The sequence below is a fragment of the Channa argus genome, chromosome 21, assembly GCF_033026475.1.
Source record: "Channa argus isolate prfri chromosome 21, Channa argus male v1.0, whole genome shotgun sequence".
NCBI classification, from domain to species: domain Eukaryota; kingdom Metazoa; phylum Chordata; class Actinopteri; order Anabantiformes; family Channidae; genus Channa; species Channa argus.
In genome coordinates this window covers 17,403,958-17,417,695 of record NC_090217.1, presented here as the reverse complement: position 1 = coordinate 17,417,695, position 13,738 = coordinate 17,403,958, and the positions used below count along the sequence as shown (strand labels likewise).

Sequence of the window (13,738 nt, the reverse complement as noted above, 5' to 3'; positions counted from 1 at the left end):
TAAAGGTGGAAAGGTGGACGGGGTGGTGGATGGTACAACAAGACACTGAAGATTTCCACAGGAGACCAGGGTTTGACTTTAGTGCAAGAGGTTGTGCGCTTTAATAATTCTCGTAACTCGTGAGACACAAGGTCATTATAGACAGGAAGTACGTGTGTGACGTTTATAGTGCTTCCATATAATTTATCTTGTAAATTAACCTTAACCTAAAGTTGTTCCTGTGGCATCAAAGGGTGCATGTAGTGTCAATCTGACACGCCAAAGGGTGTAAACAGCAGTGCAATTGACACTTTAGGAAGCGTCATTATCTAAGGCTGTGGAATGAGACTTTTCTCTAGATAACACTGGCTAAGTACTTTGGCAATGTTCAGTTATTGGCTCTGCCAACCTGCCCAGTCTTTTGTGTGTATTTCCTTGTTACTCTTTATTTCTTTTGTCTCTCTGTTGTCCACTCACCCCAACTAGTTGAGGCAGGCCTGGTTCTGTATGAGGTTTTCCTACATTACAGTGTTAATATAAGCGTGATAATCTGATATTATAATATTTTTCTTCCTTTTCACACAGCTTGCTTCTTTTGTCTGTAGAAATGTTCTGACACAGTGTACAAACTAGCAACCTAGCAATTGAAGCACAGTGAGACCTTTACCTTCATTTTCAAAAGCTCTAAATTAAAGTTTTAGCTTCTGGAACCTCATTAGACTGAAGTCCTCTTAGAGACTCTGTCCTCTTCTTTCTTGAATGACATAGTGATCAGTTCTATTTTGGTGCTATACTTTCTGCTCCCTATCCTGCCCATGGTAATCATGTCTATAATAACTAACGTACAGTGGTGTTCATGAAATATTACCAGCTGTATAATGTAAAAAATAATGCTCACAAATCCTATGTTTCTAGAACGAGGCAGGCAGCATCACTCGAGCAGACTTGCAACATTTGCTGGAACGACCAGGCAGGACTCACCCCCGAATCCCCCAGTCCTATCTTCAACGGATCACAGAGCTGTTAAATGTACTGGATCCAGAACACAATGGGGTCATCCAGCTGGCCAGCCTGGAAAAACTGAACCCCAAAATGACCTCAGCTCCCACAGGGAAACCAGATCCACTACTACCACTCTCCCCTGATAACACCACTGAGCCCATGGATGACTCAGAGGAGACTACAAACACCACTACAAAGAGTGTATGCTTGTACAGTATAACCATGTGCTGCTGTGTGTTCATAGTTGGATACTTCCGTATGGGGACAAATACACTCATTGGCCACAGCATTAAAACCCCCAGGTGGATCAATATATAAGTGCTCTGATTTTTGACATTAATTTTATTCAGGAGGATCAAAAAACACCAGAGGAGAAGGGGACCACACAATGGGCTGATAAAGTGTCTGTGGCATCTGCTTCACTGAGAACAGTGAGTGTGTTAAAACAACACACTGTGATCAAATATTGCACATATAGCACATAGCGTCTGTGATGAGATATAAACGAAGCGAGAAAACAGAAGATGAGATCAAAAGGAAAAAAGAGGGGTTAATTATTAAATACACTGTTTGACTGTGTGTGTGTGTGTGTGTGTGTGTGTGTGTGTGTGTGTGTGTGTGTGCATGCACGTCTGTGTGTGCGATTGCCTTGTGTTGGTGTATTTGTGTACCTGTATGTGAAGGTGGAGAGATTGCTGCTGGATAAACTGTGTGAGCAGCTCAGTTCAGTGCTGGCAGAGCTGGAGCTGTGTGACCCTCAGCACACTGGATACATCACACAGGAAGATCTGAAGAGGGTCTTAAGTTGCTGTGGCATGCCGATCTCAGACACACACTTTAACAAGTACGACACACACTCTAAAATGCAGAGTGCATGAATGCAATACTCCGAATTGATAGGGGTATGTTTAAATTTAGTACTACATTCTGCTTTCCTCCAAACACAAGAAACAGAAGACTTGCAGGTCCATGAAGTAATATGAATAGAAGTGCTTAGTAAATAATTTTTTGGAGTAGAGGGGATATGTGCTAGATAGGTCAGAAGTACATTTAAGGAATATAAGTGATTCTTAACGAGAGAAAATAGTTCAGCCGACCAAACCAAGTTTGTTAGCACATTCACTCTTTAAGTAAAGTTGGAGGTGGTGTTCCATCTCTGAGGCAACATCTCTGGAAGCATGGACACTTGATTGTAAACAGGACGGATACAACTCTATAAGATGAAGGATAAATGACACATCCTTATTTGGAGTTAGATGGCTCTGTAAATGGCCAGTAATTGATATTACGTTGTTAATAAAGAAGGATAAAACATTATTACTTGAGGGAGAGGTGGATAGTAATTTAAGTGAGGGGTTATGTAACCTTTTTGCTTTTTTTTTATTTTAAGTATTTTCTTTCTTGGATGGTCTTGGATGGTCGTTCCCTTCTTTTTTATTTATGCTTCCTCAGCTAATGCGGATTGAAGGAATATTAAAGTCTCTGTGCAGGAAGAGCAGTGAACCTGAAGCCTTAAGCGATTCAGAAATATATTTTCAGAACTCACAGATCACATCCTAAAAATGTTTTAGTGCTACAATATTTTTTATATTTAACTGCTAAGAGATAAAGCTGCTGAACTTTAATCAGTTCTGAGTTTTCTCAGTTCTTTTTCATGTGTTTTCAGGCTCTGTGAGCAGTTATGCTCTAAACCTGGCAGATCTTCTACATTGATTTCTTACAACGACTTCCTTAGCAACCTAGGAGCACCACTAACACAAGGAAAACACACTTCCTTTAACCATGGAGAGAACTACTTTACTGAAAGGTGAGCATAGAAAGAGATATTCAGAATATAGGTCTTAATGTTGTAATAATTGTTGCCTTGCTATATTCTTTCTTCGCACATTTGAAGAGACATTGTTACAATTTGGTTTAAGATTTACTTTTGTATCTCTCTGGCCTTGGAATTTGGTTAAAACTAGTTTTAACTTCCATCCATCCATCTATCCATCCAAAGTGCCTGACAGATGATTCACAAGCTAACAAGGCAGAACAAATGTGAAAAGTAAAAACAATATACGCCATCATTATATGTATGAATTAATATATTTTTATCCTGTCATGCAGTACTGCATGGTACTGTAGTTATGATGTTAGTTATCTTTCAGAGGTGCTGATGTATTCACACCCAGCCAGGTTTATGTGAGAATAGGTTTGGTCTAATTCATATTCATATTCATTTGGTCTAAATCATATAATTGATAATGAGATTATGATTGTTCATGCAGAAAGATTTGTTAGAAAACACCTTTCAATTAAAAACAGACATTTAAATTAGCTGGTATTTTAACATTAATAATATTATTGATATGTGCAAGATTATTCTATTATTTATGGTTCTCTTCATGACTTAGTTTGCTGTTGTCTTAAAAGTTCTTAATCTGCCTCCCAGCCCATGCACATTACCTGAGTCAAGCCTTCCATTAGTCAGAGGACAGCGGCCTCCCTCCAGCCTGCAGGTTGGTTCAGAAGCCCACAACATCCTCAACATTGTTTTTCAGAGGATGAAATCGAAGTTAGAACAACGCCACGCAAGCCTGACTGACCGCATCCAGGCCATCATCCACAACTCTGATACTTCAGATCTGTCAGAGACAGACGTACGAAAGGTGAAAAAAGAAATAAAAGATACATGAACATCTATAATTGAATAAAATGTATTTGTTAAATCTGGGTGACATTCTGTTGTAGTTATGCCTTAGGGTTTAACTGGCTGCAGTCTGGCTCATAGCATGACTGATGCTATATGCCTCCTATTGGTTTGAATTTTCTTAGCTCTAAATAACTACAAATTTAGCCAACCAAGCTAAAAGGCTACATGGTAATTATTATTAAAATACTTTTGTTTTAATACAACCAAATCACACCAAAGTCCTCTCAATGCATTTAACAAATTAGGTATAAGACTCTTGTGAGAGGATAATTGCCATTTACTTAACCTGATTCTGATGAATATAATTATTTGATAATTATTTTGATAACATTGTACTTTTATTTAGATATATGAACATGGTGACAAATCAAAAAAGGTTACACCAATTATTTATATGGAAGGTACTCCTTTGCATCGGTATGAGAGGCACAAGCTGTCAACCAAGTAAAATATAAACCTCGGGGAATCGATATTCAACGGCTAATCAATGATATAGAATATAAAACCAAAAGCCTGCTTCAGGAGGTTATTAAATGGTAGAAGCAGATGTACAACCTTCCAGGTTTGATTTCACTGCAATACATTAATGTGCTTTAATGATGATGGTCCCAATAAGTTACGCATGTTTTTTTTTTTGTGAGGCAGTACATGTGTAACATTTTTACTGTATGTAGGTATTTAAGACTTTGACTGCATGTATTTAATTTTTTAATTTATCCATACAGTAAATGTTTGGCGCCTAATGCTAATCCATTTGTGTTTGCATGTAAATCAATCAAATTATCTTAATCTGACTATGGTTAGACTAGTGTGAGGGCTGCTAAATTATCCAAAGGAGATATGGGACTAGGTTAGGCTGTCGAGTATTTACTCTTTGCGTGGGTGAAGTAGGCATAGGTAAGGGCTAAAGAGAGTGGTTTGAGGCCCAACTCTGCTTGACCACATGTCAAAGTGTCTCTGGGCAAAACATTTAACCCCCTTACTGCCAAACCCCCAACTGTATAGTCTATATCTATACAATTCTATATAGTGTTGGTCCCAAGCCCAGTAAAAATTGGGAAGAGCTGGAAGGAAGGGCATCCAGCCGCTGTGGTGACCCCGAGCTTACAGGAAAAAAAAAAAAATAGTGGAGCTTGAGAATGTCCATAATGGGGACCAACAGGTTTACAATGGCATTGTATGATGTAGCAAACTAAATGTTCCAACATAATTTATCCTAATTTCGCTGTGTGTTGATGACTGAAAAGTCCATGAAACCTGGTTTAAAGCACAGTGCAGTGCTATAGAGTGTCACACTCATTTTGCTTTCTCTCCTTTTGACTTCAGATTCTAGAGGACAGCTGGGTCATTTTGGACAATGACAATTTTAACAAGTTCACTGAAAGGCTGGGCTTCACGGCCAGAGCGCTATCTTCACGGATAAAGCGCTCAGTGTTCCTGGCGAAGTACGAGGGTGAGACAGGAGAACAGCAGCCAAAACATCTTGACCAGCGGCATCAGCATTCCCTTCGGTTCTGCGTGGCAGGGTTTCTGGTGCTTAAATTAGGAAAAACAAATCCCCTCTTGCGTTTTCATCTAGCCTTGCATAACAGCTCCTTCCACACCCACAGTGATCATACATATGCCCCCCACTTCCTGTAAAATTATGTCTTTCTTTTGCACATGAGCCATTGGAGAAATCATCCTTGATTGTAAATAGAGGAAGAGTGAGCTTCTTCATCTCTCATTAGTAGTGTGTGGATGCACACAGTTTCAGAATAATGCTCATTTCTGCTTGTTTGGACTAATTATGTTCTTTGGAAGCAGAAAACAGAGCAGCAGGGTATCAGTCTAATTTGTACCCTGTAAAAAATTAAAAGCAAACACAGGAGAAAGAACAATACAAAATGCCAGGACAAAAAGTTTGACATGTTTGCACGGCATAAAAATTGAGTTTCAAAGATTAAAAAAGTGTGTTTCTAATTAAATGTAAATTAGTCCAGGTAGTTAAACACCCAATCTGTTTGTCAGCAAAAAGGTTTGTCTTTAGATTGTGGAAAAAACTAATTATTGTGAAACAAAAATTATAATTCTTCATCTTCACTAAAAACTTTAGTGAAGCCGTTAATTTTGCTTCAGGAAAACAATGCAAATATTAACAATGTTTGCATGGTTCTTGCTTGAGCCCCTACTCTGATTGTCTGGGGGTTTGGCTTCTATGTCCCTAGCTGATTGGAATGCAGCCCAATAAATAATACGTATTCTCTTACACTATGGCTGTGGTTGAGTTTGACCCTAAATGTGAAGGAGAAGAACCTGTTGATTCACAATTGTGAATTGAGATATTGTGAATTGTGATTTGGGATTCCTGGTTTCTCTCCTGTGGGATCTTATTAAAAATATTAAACAACTTTTAAACAACACAGCAAAGATAAAGTTCAGTATTATGACTTATGGCAATAGAGCTGCCATTATCACTTTATCCACCCCAACTGACTTTATGGTTTATAATTCCTTCATCACACCATGTCTTTAAATCTCTTGTCATTCACCATCTGTTTCCCCCCATGGCTCCTTTAGAGGCCACATCCAGAGCAGCAGGGCAGCAGGGCTGTGATGGTGATAAGGCTGAATCCGATCCCGTCCTCTTGTCTGCAGAGCAGTGCCTGGCTGCCTTAAGGACCAGGATCAAGACCATCCATGGGGTGAGCAACATTGCAGGAATGTTTTCTCCTGCTATTTTAACTCAAAGAACATTATACTAAAAAGAATGAATTCTTAAGAAGCCTAACTGGCATTTATTTAGTCATTTGGTACATGTTTGAACAAGAGAAAGGTTACTCAATGGATTTTGGGGTTCATAGTCTGAAACACCAGGGCACCATTGTAGCCATTCAGTGTATTTGTATTCTACTAATAGTTCTTTTCATTGAAGTTGTTGGAGTCCACCTTTTTTTTTTGTTGGGTTCAAATTGCACAAGGGATTAGAAAACAATGCTGAAAATGGTTAATTGGATGTGATGTGACCACAATGACAAAAGCTGGTGCTGGTCAGTTGTAATTCATTAGTGTTCAGTCACACAACACTTTTGAAAACTAAAAATGCAAATTGCTGAAGTAATGAAATCTACAGTATATCTTGAATTTGTAGCAGATAATAAGTTGCTATTGAACACAATAGCATTTCGCTACTTCTACTAAAAATACAGACCATATTTTTCATAATTGAGTGTGTGACACACTACAATATGATAGAATTTCATACAGTATGATACGATAGAATGCAAGATGATACCGTTTGATACAATACATTACGATACAATACAATGTAATATGGTACAATTATGGTACATTGTGGTTATACAACACAGTATCCAATACAAAGTGACATGATAGGAAATGATACAATACAATATAACAGTACAAAACAAGATGTTACAAGACAAGATCATACAATACGATAGCATAGCATACAATAAATTACACTAAAATACTGTATAAAATGGTATGATGCAATACAGGACAGAACAAGGTGATATGTTGCAATATTTTTTTTCCTTTTGGCTTATCCCGTAAATTCAGGGTACCCACGACGGATCATTGGTCTGCATGTTGGTTCAGTTTATTTGCCATTTCTGATGCAACCCTCCCAAATTCCAACCAGCGTTGGGACCACTACTTGGCACTGCACAGCTGGGGATGGGGATGGGTGGTTGGGGGTTCAGTGTCTTGCCCAAGGACATTTCAGCATGCAGTCAGGGAGAGTGGGGCCAACTGAGCCATTAGATAAGATATGTTGCTGGACAGTAGTATACAACATAAACAAGATGATGCAATATGATAAATTATGAGATGAGATGAGATGAGATCAAGCAATACAATATGAGACAAGAAACTTTGTCAGTTCTGACTAACATGACCCATCACAGTGAGTAGTTACTTTGTCTGTCTCCCATTACTCATTAGTATACTAATTTTACTGAGAAATTCATAATTATTACCTTAATTATAAACCAGAGGCAGGATAAAAAAAATGAATCATTATATTCAGACACACATTCAACATATTTTTCACATAAATGCCATATTCAGTAGTAGTACCTTAACAATTATAGCGAGCGTGTGCAAACTGATTTCAATGTAATGAGCATTCATTAAGTCATCTTAATATCTTGCTAAATAATAATTAGTCTATAAATAATTTTGGACTTGAAAAAGGAACGAAGACATTCACTTTCTTCCATAGGGAAATATAAAGCAAAATGACAATAATGTTGTATAATAACTTACTTGATGCGGCTGTTGTGACCATCACAGAGACCAGTTTTTGTAGCATTAAACTTCGTTAATGCTACATCACAACCTTCCTTAACTTTCTGTGGATGTGGCCTCACTAGCAAAATATCTGATGCAATCTCTTTTCAAATCAGAACAACCTGACAGCGTTCCGGCTAATGGACAGGAAATGTAAAGGCGTGGTCGACTGCAGTGATTTCAGAGTCCTTTACAACAAGCTGGGATTTTTCTGCAGTGAGGAAGAGTATGACCGGCTGCTGGATCTGATTGGCCTGCATCCTGGAGGCAACCTTAACTACGCTGAATTTGTCAACATTGTTGAACACAACAGCAAACATGGAGCACAGTCCGCTAATGTGTGAGTCTCATTTACTTGTTACTATGGTGCTGTTTTGAGGACGGCTGGTTCTTCAATTTGCAGCTATGTTTTCTCTGCCCTCACAGGCAAGAGCAGCTTCATGAACTCCTGGCTCGTGATGCTTCCTACAAGTGGGCAGACATGTCAAAGGTCAGCATCAACTTGCAGAAATTCTATCTGCATGGAATAATGCATAGATGTGTTAGTGTTCTTCTCTTTGCCACCAGGTACTCTGTCGGTTTGATGCTGATAACCAGTGCAGGATCAATAAAAAAAGTTTCAGGGAACTCCTCTTTACTTATGCTCTGCCTCTGAATTCCAACGAGTTTGAACAGCTGTGGTTGAGGTGAGAGCCATCACAGTCATTTCTTCATGCCGTGAGTTGATCATTTCTGTGCCAGAAACCACTTAGAACTTAATTTTGATAGGTATGACCCAGAGGGGCGAGGCTCTGTAGCAGTCTGTGATTTCCTGGTAAAGCTGGGGTGTGATCATGAGGGCGAGCTGAGGTCTCGGAGCCAGAAGCTGGAACAAACTGTAACCCAGTTCAATGCTGAGAAACCAGTTTCTGCTGATACTGCCTCACTGGAGCACATACAGTAAGCAAAATAAATTATCCATCTTAAATCTGTGGCTTATGTAGATCCAGGTGAGATAGCCCAGAGACCCTTATCACCAGCAACAAAGATTGATGCAGCAGAACCAGGGATGTGGAATTTTTATAGAGAAGGTGAAAGTGACGTCACATAATGTTTACCTGCACATGTAAATTAACAGAGATGAGTAAGCAAACAAAATGAGTGTCAGACAGAGGCCGGCAGACAGGGACAAGTCAGATCAAAAATGGGGCAAACAGAGTCCAAAGACAGAAGTTGGCAGAACAGGGAAGTCAGTGTCCAACCCAAAAGACAACCTGAAGTCAGGGACCAGGATCACGAGAAGACCTGTTTACATCCAAAATATTTCCAATTGAGACATTTGATTCTGAATTACAAATGCCAGCCTGCTGATGGCACAGGGTGAAAGATCAACCAAAATGACACTGTGCTCTTTAATACATCAGTCAGTGTGTAATCAATGAAATCAATTAAAATCCTTAGAAAAATCTAAATCCAATTTTAAAAAACTCATAGGAACCGTAATGCTGAATTGGTTGAGCACTTCTTTAAAAATACAGCTGCAGCCAAGGGTCCAGTACTTGTTTTAACTTTGTCCACTTCAGTTTATGTTTTTGTTCAATAATGATGGAAAGCAGATGCAAGGCCACCAACTTATCATGAATGTCTGTATTAACACTGACACTACTTGTCTATATTGCATTTCTCCTGTTTCCCTTTAGGTTCAACGTTTCCAAGTATGATAACTGTAAAATGCATTCTTTCATGGATTTCCTGTCCAGGTTTGACCATGAAAGAGAGAAGAAGAATGAGCCTCCTCCTGTTTCTCCTGATGCTTTGCACCAGATAGAGTCTTTGAACAGCCTCAGTCCCGACATGGCTCTGTCCAGGATGCGAGAACTAGTCACTGCATCAGCATCTAATCTTTATAAGGTCAGGCTTACACCCACATGATTAATTTTTCTTGGCCACGAGTCTGTCTTGCAGTTGATCACATTTCTGTGCCACTCCCTCCTCCAGACTTTCTCGGCCTTTGACCAAAGTAGGACGGGGATGGTCAAAGATGTGGATTTTCGTCAGGTGCTGGAGAGTATTTGCGCTCGCTCCTCGGACAGACAGTACAGATACATGCTGAGCAAACTTGAGCTGAACTCTGACAACTCCACTGTTAACTGGAAGGAATTCCTCAAAAAGTTTCAGTCACATAGCCCACTGGTGAGAGAAGCTACTAAAGATACTTAACTGATATAGACTGTTAAATATTCCAGTCCATATTATGTCGGTGAAGGTTCTGTCATCCACGTTTGGTTGAATCATGTCAACTGGACTTAAACACTTCTTTATTCTCAGTTCGAAATTTACTATATAATATTAGATAATAGGCCATTTTATGCATACTTTCAGATTTTTTCTTGGCGCTTTACTTAAATCTTTGGGCAAATTGCATTAAAATGCTGCTTATAATAAAATGCTTATAATGGGTCTTGGTGCAATACTTCATCTGATCTTCCAGTGTAGCCTCATCTCCTTCTGCTAAAGACCCAAAGCAGATTTAAAGCCTTTCTGGGACATGCATCTAGACTAGAGTTAGCCTAGCTTAGCATAAATACCGGAAGCCGAGGAATACAGCTAGTCTGATTGTTCAAAGTGAAAGACCAATCAACTTTAAATTGGTAAGTTGTCAAATTAGATGTGGTGTCCTACTGAATAAAATGCCATAAAATAGTATTTTGGATGGATTGTCATAAAACATATATTCAAGTTCCTCTCAGGGTGAGATGTACCAATAACTTTTATTATTTCTTGACTTTTCATCATGTGCCATCACTGGGTCCACATTTTAATTTGTCCAGTACTTTTGGTTATAATTATTATTTTTGCATTAGTTATATTCAGTATATACTATATTATAAATGTTATTAAACCCCCAAGACTGGTTCAGTTTATGCCTAACTCTGTATAAAATAACATTCACATCATGCTCAGCTGTATGTTGTGTTTATGGGTAATTACTATTTTGGTCTGCCGGGAAAGTTACCACTGAATTTTTCCTGCTCAGCACTTTTAATGTTACCACAGTTATTTTAATTATTATCACTCTAAGCACTGAAAGAACCTCGGTGCACAAATACAATCTCTTAATACACAAACAAGAGACTGATATGCATTATCTCATCTTACTCTTAGAAAACTAAAAACTGCATTCACCAAAATGATGCATTGTAGCTGTGTGTCGTCTTTAACTGTGTCCTTAAAGAGCACGTTTCTCTCTTCTGTTCAAACCGAGACTTCTGGAATCCCTGAGCTTCCACAGCAGATCCAGGAAGTGGTCTCAGGTCACTTGTGTAAGATCACCAAAGGGCTGATGGATGTGGACTCATCCAACAGCCACAGAATCTCTAAAGAGCAGTTCAGACAGCTCTGTGATCGCCACAGTCTGGGCCTAACAAATGATCAGGTAACGCCAGAAAAACTGCTTATGTTCCAATCCACCATAATGCAGTGAATTCAAAGAGGACATTTCCAACCACTCTTTCTGTGCTTTCAAGCTGAAACAACACATGCTGGCTTCAGTCCGTGCTTACAAATTAAAAGATGAATCTAAAATGTACTACATTTGCCAGTTCTGTTCTGTTCAGTCTGATACGTTTCATTTAATTATTCTAATCAAAATCTAATTTATCCTTGTTGATAATTATTGACTTTGTGAGAAAGTTAGTCATCTGTAAAAGCCTAAATTACATTCTGTGTGTTTCTCCCATTGGGGCATTAGTCCCCACACTGGGGATGATTATGTGTATGTGTGGTTTCTTTTGATTCTCAGTTTGTCTGTGTGTGGCGTCAGATATCTGTGACTGAGCAAAAAAAGCTGCAGTACCAAACGTTTATGAAGGGCTCTGGGAAACTGGACAGGGTCCTTCACACCAATGCAAAGAGTCCCACTAACAGCATGTCATCATCTTCCCCTGAGTCCAGAGAAACAGCCTCACGTTGCCTAAACGGTGCAGGTAGCATTTTGCAACGTACTAAGGTATGAAACATGATACATGCATTGGGTATACAGTTGTCCACAGGTGTGAGTCTGTTTTGTGCATCTGAGAAAGACAGAGTCTAGGCCGATTAGGTGGAACTAAGTCATTTTGCTTTTTTTAGACTGGTATTACATTTTCTCTCTCAAATGTGTCTGGATATTTCTATTAAACATTAAAAACTCAAACTCAAACTTTATTATGATAAAATGACCAAGTCAAATTTCTGCTTCATCATATTAAGACATGTTTCTAAATCATAACCATATGATCAGGTACACCACATAGTGGTCCACCCTACAGTATGTGCCTAAACAAGTTAATCATGAAAGTATTTTTAAACAAGGGGAAAATCAGCATTCGCAAGCTCAGCGTGAACCGATCTGTCACATACATTTTTTTCTGAGTCTGACCCAACCTGACCCAGTATTAAATATAGTGGAATAAAGCTCAGTGTGCAGGAAACAGTTGGCAAGAGCCAATAACATGATAAAAATGTCAGAGGCATCAGTTTACTTGTTTTTCCTCCATTGTACCTGTTGAAAATCCTCATACTTTGTTCACAGCTAGCACAGCATGGACATTAATTACTTTAATGGGTTGATAAGACTTTTAATTTGTTAGTTAACCTTGAATTTGTCTGAATACTATTTAGCAGATCTTAGAATGTCTCTCTCTTTAGCTTCATATAAATGAGATATGTGGAAATGATTTGACTGGAAATTCTTGAAACCCAAGCCAACTTTATATGCTCATAACTCATTTCTTGCACTAGTGATGTGTTCAGTTACTGTCCCACATTGCATCCTGTTTGCACAAAGTAGTCATGAAAATAGAAATAATTTGCTGGAATTTCTTCAAATTAGCACAAACATCCACTTGGACTCCAGGTTTATCTGATTAGAATACGAGTTGAGAAAAGCGCATACAGTGCAACTGCAAGGTGGTAATTCAAACTGTATTCGTTCATAAATCATCACAATTTTAAGTAAACGTACCAGTCAGACCGAAATACAGTACAATACAATACAAATACATAAATAATGAGTTTTAAATTAATCTTCTTTAATATAGCTGAAGACCTTATTATGTTTCTCTCCCAGTCTGCCCCTCAGTGCATCTCCAGGCCTCCTGTCTCAGCGGGGAGGCCAAGAACAGGCTGCCCCTCTGGCAGCATGGAGAGGAGGATGCGTGCGGCAGTGCAGTGCTGCTGGAAGGAGATTCAGAAGAAATGTGCAGAGGAAGATCATCAACGAGATGGACACATCAGCACTGCTTCCTTCCTGGGTGACAAGAAAATCACAATCATGACACTATGCTTCTCATCTACATGTCATATACTAATGACTGACTGTTTTACAGAAATCCTCCAATCTCTCAGCATCAAAATGACTTCAGAGCAGTTTGAGAATCTGGCTGGAAAGTTTGACATCATGTGTAACAGCTGTGTTTCATATCACAACTTCCTTCAGCACTTCCTGCTCAACCTTAAACCAGCTGAGACCGCGAGGGCATTTGGGAGACGTAGACTCCCTCTTCCCATCACACCGGTAAAAAAAGAAACAATGCTAAAAATGTTTCCATGACCCCTGTCCATCACAACATCCACTAGGTGGATTCAATGTTCTGGCTAATTGTAAATGGTAAATGTTCTGCACTTATATAGCGCTTTTCTACCAATTGGCACTCAAAGCGCTTTACACTGCTTCTTATTCACCCATTCACACTCACAATCACACACACACTCACACACGGATGGGGGAGCTGCTATGCAGCTGGCCAA

General features: G+C 39.0%; 1 protein-coding gene across 3 annotated transcripts in view; it reads left to right on the top strand.

The window, feature by feature from the left end:
- Positions 1-13,738, top strand: part of LOC137106929 (EF-hand calcium-binding domain-containing protein 6-like) — a 56,635-nt gene that overhangs the window by 38,337 nt on the left and 4,560 nt on the right. The window contains exons 11-27 of one of the 3 annotated variants that reach the window (XR_010912036.1): positions 895-1,182; positions 1,332-1,412; positions 1,665-1,825; positions 2,648-2,788; positions 3,416-3,632; positions 5,003-5,129; positions 6,236-6,360; positions 8,086-8,309; positions 8,396-8,459; positions 8,537-8,655; positions 8,738-8,908; positions 9,709-9,859; positions 9,947-10,141; positions 11,214-11,384; positions 11,751-11,957; positions 13,059-13,242; positions 13,428-13,505. Coding sequence is in view for 2 of the 3 variants with exons in the window: in XM_067491008.1 (XP_067347109.1) it covers positions 895-1,182; positions 1,332-1,412; positions 1,665-1,825; positions 2,648-2,788; positions 3,416-3,632; positions 5,003-5,129; positions 6,236-6,360; positions 8,086-8,309; positions 8,396-8,459; positions 8,537-8,655; positions 8,738-8,908; positions 9,709-9,859; positions 9,947-10,141; positions 11,214-11,384; positions 11,751-11,957; positions 13,059-13,242; positions 13,318-13,505 (2,814 nt within the window). In the remaining variant the exon portion in view is untranslated. Of the gene's footprint in view, positions 1-894; positions 1,183-1,331; positions 1,413-1,664; positions 1,826-2,647; positions 2,789-3,415; positions 3,633-5,002; positions 5,130-6,235; positions 6,361-8,085; positions 8,310-8,395; positions 8,460-8,536; positions 8,656-8,737; positions 8,909-9,708; positions 9,860-9,946; positions 10,142-11,213; positions 11,385-11,750; positions 11,958-13,058; positions 13,243-13,317; positions 13,506-13,738 lie in introns of all 3 variants that reach the window. The other 2 variants (XM_067491009.1, XM_067491008.1) reach the window with 2 other exon arrangements.